The sequence below is a fragment of the Canis lupus genome, chromosome 12 (assembly GCF_011100685.1).
Source record: "Canis lupus familiaris isolate Mischka breed German Shepherd chromosome 12, alternate assembly UU_Cfam_GSD_1.0, whole genome shotgun sequence".
In the NCBI taxonomy this organism is placed as follows: Eukaryota; Metazoa; Chordata; class Mammalia; order Carnivora; family Canidae; genus Canis; species Canis lupus.
Genome location: NC_049233.1, coordinates 65,428,539 through 65,447,795, shown reverse-complemented (window position 1 = coordinate 65,447,795; position 19,257 = coordinate 65,428,539). Strand labels below are relative to the sequence as shown.

At 37.4% G+C, this 19,257-nt stretch overlaps 1 protein-coding gene and 1 pseudogene across 2 annotated transcripts in view; both read left to right on the top strand.

Moving 5' to 3' along the window:
* The window catches only part of OSTM1 (osteoclastogenesis associated transmembrane protein 1), a 35,104-nt gene extending 23,621 nt beyond the window's left edge, over positions 1-11,483 (top strand). The window contains exons 4-6 of one of the 2 annotated variants that reach the window (XM_038554874.1): positions 3,221-3,388; positions 5,671-5,836; positions 9,422-11,483. In XM_038554874.1, coding sequence (XP_038410802.1) covers positions 3,221-3,388; positions 5,671-5,836; positions 9,422-9,477 — 390 coding nt within the window. In that variant the 3' untranslated portion in view covers positions 9,478-11,483. The remainder of the gene's footprint in view (positions 1-3,220; positions 3,389-5,670; positions 5,837-9,421) is intronic. The other variant, XM_038554876.1, reaches the window with a different exon arrangement.
* Positions 11,484-11,811: 328 nt separating this feature from the next.
* Positions 11,812-18,468, top strand: LOC102156451 (annotated as a pseudogene).
* The last annotated feature ends 789 nt before the right edge of the window (positions 18,469-19,257 follow it).

Here is a 19,257-nt window from a genome sequence, read left to right as displayed (position 1 = left end):
GAGAATCATCAGATCAGGTACAGATGATATTTAAAGCTGTGAAACCGGATATGAGTGAATGAAGCTATAATTGGTAATAAAGAGGCCCTAAAGACTGAGTCCTGGGGATATCCAGTGCTTTAATTTTTTTTTTTTTTTTTTTTTATGATAGTCACACAGAAAGAGAGAGAGAGAGTCAGAGACATAGGCAGAGGGAGAAGCAGGCTCCATGCACCGGGAGCCTGATGTGGGATTCGATCCCGAGTCTCCAGGATCGCGCCCTGGGCCAAAGGCAGGCGCTAAACCGCTGCGCCATCCAGGGATCCCAATATCCAGTGCTTTAAAGGTGGGGTGTGTATATGTGTGTGTGTTTGAGAGGGGAAGGGAGCCAGCTAAAGAGATAGTGGTGTACCCAGGACGCAGGGGTGCAAGAGCACCTGGCTCCAAGGGTCCCAAACAGACCAGGTTTGGCCACTGCTGACAAAATCCAAAGGCAGAGAAATGCGTGGCAGTGAAACAAGAAAGGAATTTACATGAGTCCAACACAGGGAAGATGGGAGACTAGCCTCTCAAAGACTGTCTCCAAAGTGCCAAAACTACTAGGTTTTTATAAGGAAAATGTGGGGCAAAAGTGTGTGGGTACCTGCAGGCAGGCTTTGAAGGTCAAATGGACCATTGTCGTGGAGTCCATCCCTGGTGGGGTCTCATAGGCTCAGGGTGGTCCTTATGGCTTCAGGAGGTAGTTTCATTTATCATCAGGGGATACTCTGCCCTCAGGGTCTTCCACCAGAGCCAGAGCCAAGAGACAAATGGGAAAGAAGAACCCAGCTAGAAAGTTTGAAGTCAAAGGGAGGCGGCCAAATGGCAGCCAGATCTTTCGATGGTAGCAATGAAATTGGTGACATTGGCTGTGGCAGTAGCTCCAAGCTTAGTGACTGAGCAAGGATGTAGGTTTAAATTCCAGACCAGATCTATTTTGGGTAGTAAGTGCTTGCAGATGGCTTCTTTGGAAACCTGGGCTGCCTGGTGGCTCTGAAAAGACTGCTTTTTGTGGATGGATCTGCAGGCAAGGTAGGGCTACTATTCTGGCCTATTGCATCTCTAGAGGACAGCGGGTGGGCACAGAAGATAGACGTTCACAAGAGACTGTCGTTCTGGTTGGTTCCTCTGGGACTCGTGTTGTAGCTTGTATACAACCTTCCTGTGATGAGAGTTGTGTGTCACACCTTTATAATTTAGGTGCTATTCAGGTGCCTGGATTTATCTTTCTTTTCTTGAATCTCTTCAGTAAAGAAGTCAGGACACAAGGGCACATGCTGTCTCATCCTCTTCCCACAATCCTAATTCCTCATTCCTGTTAAACACTGCAGAGCTTTTTACCATTTGGTTATGCCACCATTTATTCAGTCAGTCCCTATATTGATGAAGATTTTTATTTGGTTTAGTATTTTAGTGTTACAAACATGTTTTTTTTTTTTTTTTTTTCAAATAACTTGGAATATTTGTATGACTTTACCTGTCTGGTATTTTCCTAGAATTGATATTACTCTGTTAAAAGATATGTGCATTTTAAATTTTCATATCAATGGCTAAATTACATTCCCCCATCAAGGTTCTGTGCTCAATTTTTGATTGAACACATTTAGCTAAATGCACAATTGTTCTGTGAAAAACAGGCCATGTGCTATTTCTTGTGGCAGGACTGAGGAGACTTAGTTTCTTTGTCAAACAGATGGTGAGGGTAGCATTGTGTGTGTGTTTGTGGGATGGGGGTACATCGGTTTAATTCCTTTAAGTTTTCCTTTCCTCTTTCATTCTAATATTCAGTTAATATTATTTTTTTATGCTATAAGGTAAAGAATAAGGGGAATAGAAAGTAAGAATGTGAACTGACTGGTTAGCAGACTTGTCCTTAAAAAGGCAAGTGTCAGTCCGGGAAGTAGAAAAGATTGAGATTCAGTAATACAATATCTTATATCCATTACCTTCATTTTAGGTTATGTAATTCTTTGTCCCTTTTTGTTGACTAGAGAGGTCTGGATTACAAGCCTTAGGGTAAGAGGATTGAGTGGGGATGTAGTTTTAGTGTCTTTTCCTTCTCCGTTAATAAAGTCTTCTGTCTTTCTGTCTCTCTCTTTTTTTTTTTTATAAAAGTTTTATTTATTTATTTGAGCCAGCGAAAGAACACACACAGGGGGGAGCAGCAGAGAGAGGGGAAAGGCAGGCTCTCTGCTAGGCAGGGAGAGAACAGGGTTCAATCCCAGGACCCTGAGATCATGACCTGAGCAAAAAGAAAATGCTTAACCGACTGAGCCACCCAGGTGCCCCAAGTCCCTTCTGTTTCAATAAGGCAGATTTCACTGTTAAAGTCAGCCCAGGCAAGGGCCTATTTTATTTATTCTGTGAAAATAGGATAGACATATGAATGACCAGATAATTTAGGAAATTTTTGGTATTTAGGCATCTGAGCTATATTGTTCTGTTATCAGTGGATAGTGCAGTAGTTTTTCTTTTTCTTTCCTACTCTTTCTTTCTTTCTTTCTTTCTTTCTTTCTTTCTTTCTTTCTTTCTTTCTTTCTTTCTTTCCTTTTATTTATGATTTTATTTATTTATTCATGAGAGACAGAGGCAGAGACACAGGCAGAGGGAGAAGCAGGCTCCATGCAGGGAACCTGACGTGGAACTTGATCCCGGGTCTCCAGGATCACATCCTGGGCTGAAGGCAGCGTCAAACCGCTGAGCCACCTGGGCTGCCCCTCTTTCTTTCTTTTTAAAGATTTTATTTATTTTAGAGAGAGAGAGAGACAATACAGGCTGGATGGAGAGAGAGAAAGAGAATCTCAAGCAGACTGTACACTGAATGTGGATCCTGCTGTGGGGCTCGATCCCTTGACCCTGAGATCATGACCTGAGCCAAAGCCAAGAGTTAGATGCTTAACTGACTTTGCCACCTGGGTGCCCCTGGTTTTCGAAATTTAAGGGCAACTAGAAAGTGCCAAAGATTTTGCTATGTGCTTTTCATACCAGGTATCTAATCCTTGAGGCCTATAATACAGGTAGTGGTAGCAATATGTTATAGATGATAAAACGGAGGCTCAGAGTGATTTACTATGCTATATAACATCACCACTCAGCACTTTAAATGTACTATATTGTTTCCTGTCCTCTAGGAGGGCAAATAGCTTATGTTAAAAAGATATAATATTTATTATGTGTATTACATGTGCCTTTGACATTTTAGGGGAGCATTCACAGTCTTCTGCAGTTAAAGAATTATTCAGAAGTTTGCAAAAACTGTCGTGAAGCATACAAAACTCTGAGTAATTTGTACAATGAAATGCAAAAAATGAATGAACTTGAGAATAAGGCTGAATCTGGAACACACTTATGCATTGATGTGGAAGATGCAGTAAGTAATTTACTTCTGATATGATATGTGTTTGGCAGTGTTGTTGATTGTGCTTTTAGTATCATTATCCTTTTTAGAGGTATATTGGATCTGCATATGCTGTCTTCAACTAGAAATAACTGGTTATAAGTAGTAAAGTTTTAGAATATCCTGATCTATCAAACTAAAATGGATATAAATCAAGTACTTCATAAATGAGTTGATAATTGTTACATTTGGTTTTTAAGTTTGATGATGGGTGTCATTTTCAGAGGCATAGGTGTTACATGTTTACATTTCAGTCTCTTGTGTACTTGTTGCTGATTAAAGAAGTCTCTGGTTTACTATCATGTGTTTCTGAAGCCATTTCTTAATTACTGTTCTTATCCCGTTGCTTTTATTCTTTATATCTATTATCATTATTTTAAAATTTGAAAATTTTAATTTGTTTACTTATAGTCTGTCACCCCTCAGTAAAATATAAGCCCCACGAGGACAAGGACCTCATGTCCTTTTTTGTTTACTGTTCAGTATTTTAGAACCGTGCCTAGCACATGGTAAGCCTTTGGTAATATGTGTTGATTGGTCAATGAACAAGCTTTTTCCTCCATTGTATAGGCTGATTTCATATGGGGCACCACTAGATGGCAATCATGCCTTTTTATGGGACTAGGATGCCTGAATTTTGAGGCATCAAAGAAGTGGGAATTATTAGTTCAAAATGGAAAGCTTATGGTCAAAATTGATGAACCTAATGCTTGAGAATGATGAATGTGAATAGCAGCTGTGAACTATAGTGTATCAATAATATTCAAGATGGCGAAAAGGACTTATCATCAAACTTAAAATGGATGCACTATGGGGATTTTGGGCTTTTACTGCTCTAATGTCTGGATTAGTACCTGGCTTCCAGTAAGCTCTCAATGAAGAATAATTGTCTACTTCATAATTTTTAAGATAAAGAAAAAATATTGATTCTCTGACAGAAGTTGGATTACACAGGAAATCAACCTGGCCACCTGTTTTAGAACATCTTTCTTATAATAAGCAAAACTTACAGTAAACATACAAAGCACCACTTGCAAACTGTATCTTAAAATTTAGGCAAGAACATTTTTCTACATTAAATTTGATAGTTTCCTTATGTCACTTAGCATGTTTGACAGAAACCATGAGCTCAATGAAAATGAGGTATTGCTGCCTCTAAATGTATCTGTTTTTAATGTGTACTGCTAAATAAGATATTATATAATAAAGTTTCCATGACTCATTAGATATTATGTACTTGAAAAATTGTTTGCCATATGAATCTTTCTTTTTTTTAAATTTTATTTATTTATTAATGAGAGACACACAGAGAGGTAGAGACACAGGCAGAGGGAGAACCAGGCTCCTCCATGCAGGGAGCTGGATGTGGGATTTGATGAAGGCAGATGCTCAACCACTGAGCCATCCAGGCGTCCCCATATGAATCTTTCATAATATCTTAGACAAGATACTAAACATTTCATCAATATCATCTCTTGAAGAGAAGCTGTATTTAGTTGATATTTTTTATTTCTATTCTAAAAATACTGCAACAAACTGTGAGATTATACATGTAACATATGAAAAAAATTTTTTTTTGTTTTTATGAGCCTTTCCTCCACCCAGTTTTATTGAAGCATAGTTGACAAATAAAATGATAATAAAGTGTACAATGTGATAATTCAATATACACACATTATGAAAGGGTTCTTATAGTCGAGTTAACACACCTGTCACCTCACAGAGTTACCCTTTTCAATCTTTTTTAATAAATGAAGCATGGTCTAACCATATTCCTATTGATATAACTTCTCTAAGATCTATGAAAAGTTGGCAATCTCTGGATGGTGTTATGAATTTAGGATATGAAATTTCCATATGGATATAAGCTTATATAATAACCTTGAACCAGCTCATTTCCCTGGCAGAAGAAATTGTCTTCAACAATCAATAGATTATTTTTTTTAAAGATTTTATTTATTTATTCATGAGAATACACAGAGGAGAGAGAGAGAGGCAGAGACACGGGCAGAGGGAGAAGCAGGCTCCATGCAGGAAGCCTGACGTGGGTCTCGATCCCAGGTCCAGGATCACGCCCTGGGCTGAAGGTGGTGCTAAACCACTGAGCCACCCAGGCTGCCCTGATCAATAAATTTTTTAAGGGATATATAGTTAGTCTAAATTCTGGATGCCTGTTATGATATTAATAAAATAATTGTATAAATTGAAGACAAAGTAAATGTGAAATAAAATAATTTTATTTGTTATTGTTCCAGATGAACATTACTCGAAAACTTTGGAGTCGAACTTTCAATTGTTCAGTCCCATGCAGTGACACAGTGCCTGTCATTGCTGTTTCTGTGTTCATTCTCTTTCTACCTGTTGTCTTCTACCTTAGTAGCTTTCTTCATTCGGAGCAAAAGAAACGTAAACTCATTCTACGTAAGTTCCTTTTTATAACTTTATTTTTTTAGCTAAAACCTGTATTTTAAAAACTTAAACCTGTTTTAGAAATGATGTATATTCTGAAAACTGAAAATGTATTAGGCTAAAATAGCTCTTTGCTTCAAATTTTACAGTTATGCTTACTAATGGAAGAAATGTGTAAGAAGTTTACAATTATAGATAATCAAAAGTCAACATATAGTGTCTTTCAGATGTTTTTGTTGAGGAAGCTTGGAATAAGGTTGGCCACAACAGAAGAATAGCAACAAAGGTTTTTTGGACCTGAAATGGCCATAGGAGGAAGAGGGAGACAGCTCTTAGGTCCATTGAAGCCATGGAAGAGCCACCTAGAAAGACATCTAAAAAGGCAGGGAGAAACTATAGTGAACACACAGACAATTTGTTCATGAACAATTTGGAATCGTAGTTGCAAGGTCATTACTTGACATACAGCATGTGCTCAACACATATTCCCCATCAAATAGGACAAGCAGAAAAAGCACTAACTAGAAGATCTCATAAAGCTGAAGAAGAGTGGCTTCTAAGTCTCATGGTTTCTTATTTATTAACAGAAGGAAGATATGGGCTTATCCCTTAATAATTTTAATTTTTAAAATAGAGAATGTCTTTTGTAGAAAAAAGTTTTTTTCCTCTTAAATATTAGTCCTGGTCTAGGAACCTATGATATAAAAATTCTTTCCCTTATAAATTTCTTTCTTTCTTTCTTTCTTTCTTTCTTTCTTTCTTTCTTTCTTTCATTCATTCAAGAAAGAGAGAACACAAGGGAGGAGGAGAGGGAGAGGAAGAGAGAATCTCAAGCAGACTCGGTGCTGAGCACGGAGCCTGAAGTGGGGCTCAATCCCACAACCCTGAGATCATGACAGGAGCTGCAGTCAAGAATCAGATGCTTAACTGACTGAGCCACCCAAGCACCCATCTTATAAATTTCTTGCTAGCCTTTCTTCATAGTTTATTTAACCTCACTTCTAGTATATCTAACTAAAAAAAAGGTTACTTGCAGATCAGTTTGAACTGGATTTGTAATGTCACCTTGAAAAGCTAGCTAATAGAGGGAAGAGCCTTTAATATGAGTGTATTTAGTAAAGCTTTTCACAAATTGCTAGCGTTCTGTAAAATAGGAAATAACCTGGTCTTAAAAGCACTTATTTAGAATAATAACAATGTATTGCAGGGACCTTACTATTGAGAAATTTTATTTTTCAGGACTTGGTGTACTTTTAGAGTTCAGCATCTTAATTACTTTGTAATTTAACTCTGTGGAGGATATTTACTGCTTCAGATCAGGGTTTTTGTTTGTTTTCTAAATCACTACCATTCATTTGTATAAGCCACAAACCTTGTTATCTTTAATTTCTTCTTTTATTTCCCATTCCCATATTCTCTTCCCCACCCTTTTCCCACTCCATCAGCAAGTACTGACAGCCCTACTTTTCCAAAAATGTATCTTAAATTATCATTTCTCTACCTCCACTGATAATACCCTACCGCAAGCCACCCCATCTCCTGTCCGCCCTAATGCAGGAGTCCCTTAACTGGTATCCCTGCTTCCATTTTTCTGACCCACTACAATCCATTCTCTGTATAGTAGCTAGAGTAACTTTTTAAACACAAATCTTACTATGCTTTTCTCCCACTTGAAACCCTTCATGTGTTCCTGTTGCATCTAGAATAAAATTGAAACTTATTTCTAAGCTATGTGTGACCTGGCCCCCCATCTATCTTTCTAAACTCATTGTACCCACTCCTCTCTTTGCTCATGTTGCTGTATGGAAGCAGCCTGGCCATCTTTCTGCTCCTCTCAAACACCCCCAGACTCATTTATACTGCCCACCCCCAAAGCTCTTGTACTGGCCCCTCCCCACCTTCCTTGACTAGCTTCTTGTCATCCAGGTCGTAGGCCAAAGATTACTTACTCAAAGATACCTTTTATGACCCCCATCCTAAGAATTCATCCTTCTTTTAATTCTCCTATATCCATTATCTTTCTTTAATGATATTTCTTTGACTTTTTCATTTATTTTCTACCTTATTTATTCCTCCTGACTCAACTGTAGAGTTGAGAAATCAGAACAAGGTAAACATTTTGTTTATCTTGGTCATTACTCTATCATCAACATGTAGAAAGTACTGGGCCTATCATAGGTGCTCAAAAATACTCATTGAGTGGGATGCCTGGGTGGCTCAATGGTTGAGTGTCTGCCTTTGGCTCAGGTCATGATGCTGGTGTCCTGGGATCGAGTCCTGCATTAGACTCCTGCAGGGAATCTGCTCCTCCCTCAGCCTCTGCCTCTGCCTCTGTGTCTCTCATGAATAAATAAACAAAATCTTAAAAATATATATATTCATTGAGTAAAAGAACATTATATTTAATGGTAGCATTTCCTAGAGTATGTTTCTTAAAATACTGGTCCTGTGAAATTCCTTTGTATGATCTTCATAATGTACCTGAATATAAATTAAAGGCTCTAAGTTGACATTCCCAAAACTTAACAAAAATCCCCATTTGTTTCCATCCTTGAGCACATATCAGAATTGTCTGCCGAGCTTTAATGCAAAATAAAGAAGCAGATGCCTGGGTGCCATTGCAGACCTTCTAAACCACAACCTCTGCTCTCATGTTGAAAACCTCTAAAGTAAAGGGATTCCTGATTATCCAATATAAGATACCTTTACTATGACACACTTGTTTTTCGTTTCTGGAATATGAGAAATATTCATGTTTAACTATAAGCACCAACATTACCAAGCGAAATAGCATGATTTTCTTTATTAACTCTATAACTCAGTCCCATTAGCATCAAAATCAAAATTGATTGTACATATTTTATTAACAGCCATATATATTTGTCTATGTGTCTGTGTATGTGTGTGTAATACAACTCACTTTTCTTTGTTAGCCATTAAATTTTTTCAACTTCTTTTTGAGTTTTTTTTTTTTTTATATTACAGAATTATCTTAAGAGAAATCTAGATTTGGATTTCTAACTTAGACTTTTATTTTTTTTTAAAGATTTTATTTATTTATTCATAGAGACAGAGAGAGAGAGAGAGAGAGAGAGAGAGAATGGCAGAGACACAGGCAGAGGAAGAAGCAGGCATCATACAGAGAGCCTGACGTGGGACTTGACCCAGCGTCTCCAGGATCATGCCCCGGGCTGCAGGCGGCGTTGAACCGCTGTGTCACCGCTGTGTCACCGGGGCTGCCCTCTAACTTAGACTTTTAAATACATAATTTTATTATTGTACTTTATGGCACTTCCATTTTCTAAGTAGAGTACTCTTACCTACATTACATATTTGAGATTATGATGTTCAAGATGAAATAAATTATATCTGTTTTATTTGGTACCGCTTCTAACAAAATCATGTGCAGCTTCAAGCAAAGTTATATTTTTTGAGGTTGATAGAAAAAAAACAGGCTTAGCTTTTAATTCTTAGAAGATTGAATCTATTGAATCTATTCAAACATGGAATTAATAGATGAATACTATAGTTTACATAAAAATAACGAATTATGTTTAGAGAATTTAAATTAAAATATAATATTTTTTATTTTTCTAGCCAAACGTCTCAAGTCCAGTACCAGCTTTGCAAACATTCAGGAAAATTCAAACTGAAATCTAGAAAATAGAGAATTAACATCATATGCCATGGATGGATGCTGGAAGATACAGCTTGGTTCAAAAGAAGATTAACTGATTCGACAAGTCAACTTCCTCAGAAATGCAAGGACTTCAGATTTATTTTTAAATAAGAATTTTCCATTTTTCTTTCCTTTTCCATCCCTTTTTTTAAGAGTTTAGGTATTTTAAATTTCCAGGCCTAGCAATGTTGTCTATGTTAAAATGTATTTGTTACAATAACAAAAGATGCAAGAACAATCTTCATTTTATTTTGTAGCATAGTTCTACTATTTGAGACTTCTGGTATCTCCTTATTAACATAGTATATAAGTAGCAAAGTTTTTGAAAACTAACATTTGAAAATTAATCAGTTATAGCAAAGACTTTGGGAAAAGAAATATACTTGCCAAAAAGTAGCAGGTCCAAAGATTAATTTAAATTACTCACCATTGCAGTATTATTGTTACATATGTATTTAATATGTCATACATTACAAATAATATGTAATTCAATCCCTAGTTTACTTAATGTCATTTTTGAAACCACTAATTATAAACTCCCTAACAATTTTTAGAAGCAGGAAGGCACATTACATTTGTCTTTGTAGAAAGATTTATGGAAACTGGTTTCTTACTTAACTTTTACAAATAGTATTTTGCACCTTATTTTGCTTTTATTTTATAAGTAATTTGAAATCACTGGACTGCTGTATTATATTCAGGGCAAGATGGATTCTTTTTCTACCAGGGATTTGCATTGTGAATTACATTAAGTTATTTGGCAATTTGTAATTTATTACTATTGTAAATCAAACGTAGTGTTATCACAATATATTTAAGTTGTGATTTTTTCAATGAAGATTCTCTTGGGTTATGTGGAGATTTTTGGAGGGGAGAGATAGGAAGGGTGCAAATAACTTGAGGTTCAGAAAATAGATAGGGAGAGACCTGAGGGGATGCTCACTCACTGTAAGACTGTTGAATGATTCATGTTGAAGGCATGAGTTAAAATGAGAGAATGATACATAAAGCAGTTAGGTTAAGATGCTTATTTTTTTCTAAATTATTTAGATCAGATAAACATGATATGATGGAAATGAAGTCAGGTATTTCACTATCAGAAAGCAAATTCTATTTTGGAATGTTTATATCAACCTTTTTTTTTTTTTTTTAAAGAAAAGCGTCATTTCAGAATTGGTCACAGCTTTTTTCCTCAGGTTTTTAGTAGGTATTTCATTTGTTAATTCCTTCTTTCTTGGTGGAAATAGGCTTTGTTTTAAATGTTGAGAATGTGAAGCCTGCTCTATATAGAAATGAGAGGTTAAATAGTACAAGAATTTTAATCCCTTTGTATACTATGAAACGCTCTATAAAGAGACAAGAATGTGTTTTTAATTTTTTTAATGTTTACTGTATATGCAGAACAAACAAGAAGGCTCATCTTTGGATTTGTAACATATCCAAAGGCTGTTACAGTTTTTCTAGTCTGCTGTGATCCATTTAAAATGTGCTGGGGTTTATTCTAGTGTCACTGCTCATGCTGCTGATACTAATGGCACTATCTTGATTTGAAGCATATAGTTGAGGGCCATTGAAAGCAATCTTTCATTAATGCAGATAAAAGCAGTTTACATATGCAGAGTTACAAAATGGCATATCTGAATCTGTAAGTAATGACTCTCTGATCACCTTTCAATGTTACATATTTCTAAAAACCATTGCTTTTGGATATGGTTGCTAATAAGCACTTTAGAAAAGAAAAAAAACACCTCTCCTATTTTTCTGGTCGGGTCATTGCTCTTTAGAAGTAGCATCAGCAATAGATTTCAAAAATAAGTAGTAAGCATTACACTAAAGTGTGTAAATACTTCATTTTTTAGTCATATTGAAAAATTCTTTGCATAGTTTTAAATTCTGAGACACATAGTATAGTATATGTGTATGCATAAGATCATCTTCAGCTTTTTGACACTTTGAAATAAAGAAAGTAATTTAAGGAAATTGCAGTGCCATATTTGCTTTTTTTGTTTTGTTTGGAGAGAAAGAGAGCAAGTGGGGTGGGGAGGGGCAGAAGGAGAGGGAGAGGGAGGAAGAGAATTCTAAGCAGACTCCATGCTCAGTGTGGAGCCCAGTGCAAGGCACAATCTCACAACCCCAAGACCATGACCTGAGCCCAGATCAGGAATCAGATACTTAACTGACTGAACCACCCAAGCATCCCAAGCCATATTTGAGTTTTAAATATGTATTTAAAACTTCAGATGTCAGGATGCCTAGGTGGCTCAGTGGTTGAGCATCTGCCTTTGGCTCAGGGCGTGATCCTGGGATCTGGGATCGGTCCCACATAGGGCTCCCTGCGAGGAGCCTGCTTCTCCCTCTGCCTGTGTCTCTGCCTCTCTCTTTCGCGTGTCTCTCATGAATAAATAAATCTTTTTTTAAAAAAAAAAACAACATTCAGATATAATTGAACATCACATTTCAGTTTTTCAGGCATTGAGTTCAAATGCCTACTTTAAAAGTACCACCTAATGATTTTGTCGCAAATAAAAATGTACTTTTGGATTATTTACTTTTTTTGTTGGATTTGTGAGGTAGAACTAGCATCAGCTATCTTAAAGTGTAACTCTAAATAGCCAGAGTTTAGAAGGCAAATGTTACTTCTAATGGGACAGCATTTTCTAATGTTTCATGGACAGGCTCTACTGCAGTGTGCTCCTTATAAAGTGAAATGTTTTCCTGGAGCATTATATATAATTGACATCACATAAATAATAGACATCAGCAGCAATGAATTAAAAAGCAAAATTGCACTCATAACCTATGTAACAGTTGAAGATAGAAAAAAAGATTATGTTCCAAGTAAATTGTTTTCAGAGACAGAAGAAACATTAGGGGTCATCTAGTCATAGAATCCTAAGCCAGATGGACCCTTAAAGATCCAGAAAGATCACTTGATCTAATCTATCCACTGCATGGATTCCCTCTAAAAAGTGTATCATTTATGTCCTCTCCTCTTAACTAAAGAAGCAGAACATCATAGCACTCCTTATTTATGACTGGGCCATTGTTTGATAGTTCTAAAACTGAGACTTGAAATACCCAATCAGATGTTTTTCTACTCTGCTTATGGCGTAAAAATTCCAAGAAATGATCATATTGATTATAAAAAGGGCTTTCACCTATGCTGAATTATACGTGTAGCACATAAAAGTTATAACTCCAGCAAGTCTGCTTGTTTTAAACTATTACATTGGGTATAATAAATATTAGTCACATGTAACATCCCTAATGACCAGAAATTTTCTTTGTCTCCTTGACACTACAGAGAGCTTTTAAAAGATGATATGACTGAAAAAAAATAAATAAATTAAATTAAAAATAAATAAATAAATAGAACATGATATGACTAAAAAAATAAATAACTGATTCATGCTTCTTAAAGTAGAAGGTTTTCAATAATAATTTTTAAAACCTCTTTCCTGTGATAAACAGATATATTTTAAAAAAACCCATCTAGTACCCAAATGGAATCAAAATATTTCAAACCTTTAAAAGGAATGATAAGCCCATTTTAGCTAGATATTGTAGTAGATCCTCCAGTATCTTACTTATGTGCCAGAATTGTATCCAAAAGATTTGCCCAGATTTTCCATTTCATTGGAAATGAAAAACAATTCAACAACTGTAATTTCTGGAATAACTGTAAGTAGCAGGATTGAAATCGTTACCTTATCCTATTGATTTCTGAAGCAGAAGAGTGATCAGAAGAAGTTAGGCGGTTTCTGGTCACTGGAATGTGTATCTTCAGAGACAGGCGCCCACAATAGACAGCCTCGCAGTTACATCTTCCCTTTTTTCTCTCCTACTAGTATCTCATTTTCTACATTCATTTGAAGTGCTATCACCAGTAATGTAATAGAAGCTGACATATATGGGCTTGACCTTGGCTTTTTAAAATCCTTGTTATATCTTGGCTATTCTTTACTAAATAAGGCAGTGTTTTTTTTGTACAACACAGATTGTATATTTACTGGGGGCGGGGGCTTTTAGAAAATGATGGATCTTATGAAACGGCTAAAACTGCTTGAAATTACAATGCTTGGCACACTTTATTCACCGTCCTCCCAGGACTTCTTGTTCCAACCCAACATCTCAGGAGCAGAATGAAATGGTTGCTTAGATGCTTTGATTCCTCCCTCTAGGTTTATGTTCTCTGCATCTGGAGAGTCTGTGTTCACTTCTTCCTCTGTGTCCTAATACCACAATGGATGGACTCAAAGGAACTATCCTTTGTAGTTTGGCTCTTGTGACCGAATCTGCACCACTCATTCTGTGTCTTTAAACACCAGGGAAAGGTGCTTGGACGGGTACAGAAATTTTGCTTGTAACCAACCCCACCGTGCTGAGAGTGATTTAAGGAATGTAGTCTCTGGTCAGGCTCTGAAAAACCCTTTTTGGAATTGGGATCCTTGCTCATTGATGGTTGATTTCATGAGGCATATCCATATCACTTCCAGCTCTCAAGGCCACCCAGCTCCTTGGATCTAAGCTCTTTCATTTTCTCTTGTTCCCATAGTGCCACCAGTTTTCCTTGCTCTGATTAACCTCACCAACATGAAAAATTCAAGGGAGCTGATGGGATTGTCGTGAGGTCTAAGTTTTCCAGTACTTTAAAGAAATCACTCCTTTGCCTTCAGGACTGCAAAGTTTCTGATGAGAGTCCTGCTATAATCCTTTTATTTGTTCTTCTCTATGTAATGTTTTTGTTGTTTTCTGGCTACCTTTAAGATTTCCTCTTAATTTTTTATTTTTAGCAGTTTTACTATGATGTGTCTAAGTGTATTTTTCTTTGTATTCTCCTTGAGATTCTCTGAGCCTCTTGGATCTTTTTGTTGTCTTTCATTAATTTTGGAAATTCTCATTCTACTATCAAATATCCTTCTGCCCTCTTCTCTCTTCTTCTGGGATTCCAATTAGATTTGTTAGGTGATATAATATTGTCCCACAGCTCAGTTGGATGCACACTTCTGTTGTACACTCTGACTTTCTTTCTGCGTTTCAGTTTGGATCATTCCTTTGTTTGTTTGTTTGCTTGTTTATTGAAGAAAAAGAGAAAGAGTGAACAGGGGGAGGGGCAAAGGGAGAGGGAGAGGGAAAGCATCTCAAGCAGACTCCCTGCTGTGTATGAAGCCTGACAATGGGGCTCAGTTTCATGACTCTGAGATCATGATCTGAGCTGAAGTCAATAGGCAGTTGCTCAAGTGACTGAGCCACCCAGGCGCCCCAGTTTGGATCATTTTTATTGACCTGTTTTAGGTTCATTGATGCTTTCTTTTGCTGTGTCCCGTCTGCTGATGAGCCTATTGAAGTGATTCTTCATATCTTGATACTGTATTTTATTTTGAATATTTTCACTTAACTCTTTTTAAAAATACTATCTCTGCTGAAATCCTCCATCTGTCTTGTATGCTGTGCACCCATTCCACTAAATCTTAGTATTTTATTTTTTAAAAGATTTTGTTTATTTATTTGAGAGAGAGGACACAAGCCAGGAGAAGGGTAGGGGGCAGAGAGGAGCAGACTCCCCACTGGGAAAGGAGTCTGATGTGGGGTTTAATCCCAGAACCCTGGGATTATGACCTGAGCTGAAATCAAGAGCTGGCTGTTCAACCAGCTGGGCCACCCAGGTGCCGCAGATCCTTTATTTTAACCACAGTTATTTTGAAGTTCCTATTAGATAGTATCAATATGTGGGCCATCTCTGGATCTTGTTCTCTTGACTACTTTATCTCGTGACAATACATTTTTGTCATTTTCTTCTTGATTTTTAATTTGTCTTTTAATTTTTGGTTAAATGCCAGATATTGCATGGAAAAGAACGGTAGAAACTGAGATAAATAGCATTCATACCTGCAAATGGGCAAACCTTTCTATGAGGCTATTAGCATGGAGGGAACTGAATTTCTCCTGCTAGTAGTTGATCTGGACTTGGGTTTTACTGTTAATATCATTACCTTCAGTATACCATAGTTTTCAAATTGCTCCAGTGGGGGGACTGCTGCCATTTTGTGTTTGTTGTGTGCCCTGGAATGCCAGAGGATTTTTCTGTGTTCCTATCTCACCATCAGCTCTCAGCAGATTGTGTGTACCTGTGCAACAAGTGGGGTCTCTCTCCATGGTCCTATCCCTCCTTCCGCTGTGGAGTTATGTTGCTGGTTTCTTTGCACAAGGCTTATGGTTGGGGCCGGCAGTCTCATGCAGGTCCTGGGCTCTTGAGTTTTAGGGTGGGCCTCCCTCTTCCCATGGCAATCAGACTTTGCATTGTAATGGGGTGAGGTCTTAAATGGGAGTGAATTTTCTGTCCTTCTCTCACTGGTAACAGACCTCTGCTTTGTATCACCCAAGGATCCTGGGGACTGGTGGCTTTCCTGCCTTCCTGCAGCATCTGATGGCTTTTGCTTCAACTCCTCTTCTACCACAGCCAGTCTTTTCTTGGGACCAGGGGTCAGGAAGGTTTTGTACCAGTGCTCTAGTGGCAGATGGCTTTTTCTTTGTATAGAAGATGGGCATGGGTTTTATGCCTCTCTCCCATTGGTAGCTGGTTGTCATCTGCTCATCTTCCCCAAAGGGAGGCTCTTTCAATTCTCCCCTAGTCTTTCATGAACACCCAGGGAGGCCTATGGAAAAGTGCTGGCAAATGGGGCAGACTGCTTGTATCCATGGCCCCCAGAGATTCTAAGTTGTCATACTAGCCCACAATTGGTCTTTAAGCTTTTGTTAACATTTCAGTTTTTCTTCTCTTACTTTTTTGGTTACTACTCTTCCTCCTGTACTCTGTCCAAAGCAAAACACTTTGTAGGAGCAGTGCTTATGGCTTTCTATATCTTAAGTGGGTCTAGAATTCACTGATTGCTTCTTTGTTGTCAACTCTAAGTTTTTACTTGACAGCAAATTGCTTAGTAGTTCATTCAATACGTTCAAAAAGGTAAAACAGGCAGTGAGCCTTAGTTGACTGGAATTGTGGCAGTTGGAGGTCCCAGTACACTGCAATCATGTCTGTTATGTCCTATAACAGAAGGGCCACTGTGGCCATGAATGGGAAGAACTGTGTGACCATCACTGACGAAAGGTGCTGTGGGATCCAGTCCCAGATGGTGACCATAGACTTCTAGAAGATCTTTCCCATGGGCGATTGACATTACATAGACCTGGCTGGGCTCACCACAAATGTCCAGACTGTTGCCCAGCACCTCAAGTTCCAGCTGAACCTGTATGAGCTGAAGGAAGGTCGGCAGATCAAGCCTTATACCCTCATGAGCATGGTGGCCACATCTTGTATGAGAAGTGGTTTGGCCCCTACTACACAAAGCCAGTCATCATGGGGTTGGACCTGAAGACTAAGCCCCTCATTTGCTCCCTAGGCCTTATCTGCTGCCCCATGGTGACTGACAACATCATGATCCGTGCACCTGCTCCAAACAAATGTATGGGGTGTGTGAGCCCTCTGGGGGCCTGACATGAATCCAGAACACCTGTTTGAAACTATCTCACAAACCATGCTGAATACTGTGGATCAGGATGCACTGTCAGGCATGGGAGTCATTGTCCGCATCATTGAGAAGGACAAAATTACCACCAGGACACTAAAGGCTGGAATGGACTAACTTTCTGTTCTCAGAGACTACTTAAAAAAGATGAATAATTTTGCTATCAAAAACAAAACAAAAGGTAAAGAGGTAAAACAAAAAAGAAGATTGGCAATTATGAAAGCCAAAGAAAGGAGTAAAATCCCAAATAAAAAAATATGATAGCTGAAATTAAGTCCGTGGAAGGGTTTTAATAGTAAATAAGTCCTAGTTAAAGAGTCAATTCAAAATCTGTTAGAAGAATATCTCTGGAAGGAAACATTTAAAGAAAAAAGTTTGGAAATACAGATTGGGTAGGGGATATAGGGGGTGCATTTAGAAGATTTAATATAAATGTAGTTAGAGTCTCTGAAGCAAAGGAGAAAGAAAATACAATGGGAGCAATTTCTGAAAAGCTAATAGCTGAGAATTTTCCAAAATGGTGAAAAATGTCACAAATTAAGCCTAACCAGAATTTAAAACAAACCAAAAAACCTAGTCACATTCATTGCATATGAAAACCAAAGTGCAAATCTTATAAAACAGCTAGAGAAAAGATATGTTACCTTTAAAAGAGCAATAATCAAACTTATTGCTTGTTTCTCAAGAGAAATAATGAAAGCCAGAAAGACAAATGAAATATCTCCAAAGTTCTAAAAGAAAATAACTGACAACTGAGAGTTATATGCCCAGCCAAAAAATTCTTCAAAATTAAAAGGGGAATAATGGCATTTCTGGACATAAAGACAAAATTCTCACAAGCAGGCCTACATATTAAAGGAATAGCTAAAAACAGTTTTTCAGGCAGGAGTAAAATGAACCTAGATGGAAACTCAGAGGTATAGGGAGAAAATATATGGATAAATTTAATAACAACTGCATACAACAATAATATTCTGTGGGATGTCTCTATATATATCCTTTCTACTCATTTATCTATCTAGATATATGAGAGAATGACTAGAATGAAAACATAACAATGGCATAAAAGTCAGGAGGGGATTATTTTTGGAACAAAATGTTTTAAGGTCATTGCATTATCTGAAAAGGTTATTTCTTTAGGCTCTTCCTGGAAGTAGAATGAACTGTCAGGTGGATACTGGTAAAGAACTTCGTTGTTTTCAAGTTGGACTGACGATACATTCTGATGAAGATACATCCAATTCCATTCCTTTCATTGCCTCTTTTAGGATTTTTTTTTTTTTTTTTTTTTTCTGCTCCTGACTCTTCATATTTCTTCAGGAAGCAACTTGCTAGAAGCGAAAAAGCAAGAGCTTTAGAATCAACCAGACCCGGGCTTAAACTCCTGTTTTTCCCCTTACTTGGGCCTTCACTTTGAGAGGGCTGTGAAAAGGGGAGGTAATCAGAGTGACTTCACAAGATAATTGTGCAAATTAAATGAGAATAAGTATACGAAGAGCCCACAGTGCAATGCCCAATATCTAGGACTTCATATTGCTCAGTAGGTGCTAGTTTTTTTCACTTATGGACTGCACTATGCAATGGGCAATTGCTTATACACCCTCTCACATTATTTCCTAGGTTTCTAATATTTTTTATTATTATCCCCCCTCTTCTGACTAGATTGTAATCTCCTCCAGTTTTGGGACAATATATGTCCCTTTCCTCTCATACCCCTAGTTCAGTGAATGGTGTTTGCGGTAAGAGTAATACTTGCTTGAGGCAAGCACAATGAGATAAAATACATTCCTGCACTATACATTATGTTGGAAGGTGTCTTCATAGCAGGTCCACCCAGAAGGATATTTAAGACCTTGAAGAAAAGTGCTTCAGCTGCCCATGAGAAGCATAAATGGTGAAAACATCTTTAATGGAAAGAGAGAAGTGCCATTTTACCACTCAGGAACCCTCCAGTTTAAGCCTTAAAGATTCCAGGCTGGAGGCAATGTTGAGTATCATGGATTGCTGCCCTGAAAACTAGCATCTTAAGTTATATGTAATACCTTTTCTGGGCAAAAGGCCCATCTACTTAATCTCTGCTAGATGAGTATATATTAGATCTGACTGTTGAAAAATACCAAGTTAAATCAGACAGTTAAGAAAAAATCAACATGATGCCCATAACTGGCTTAATTTATCTTTCCTTTCAGTAATCCCACATATTACCTACTTATTTGCTGTAATGAACA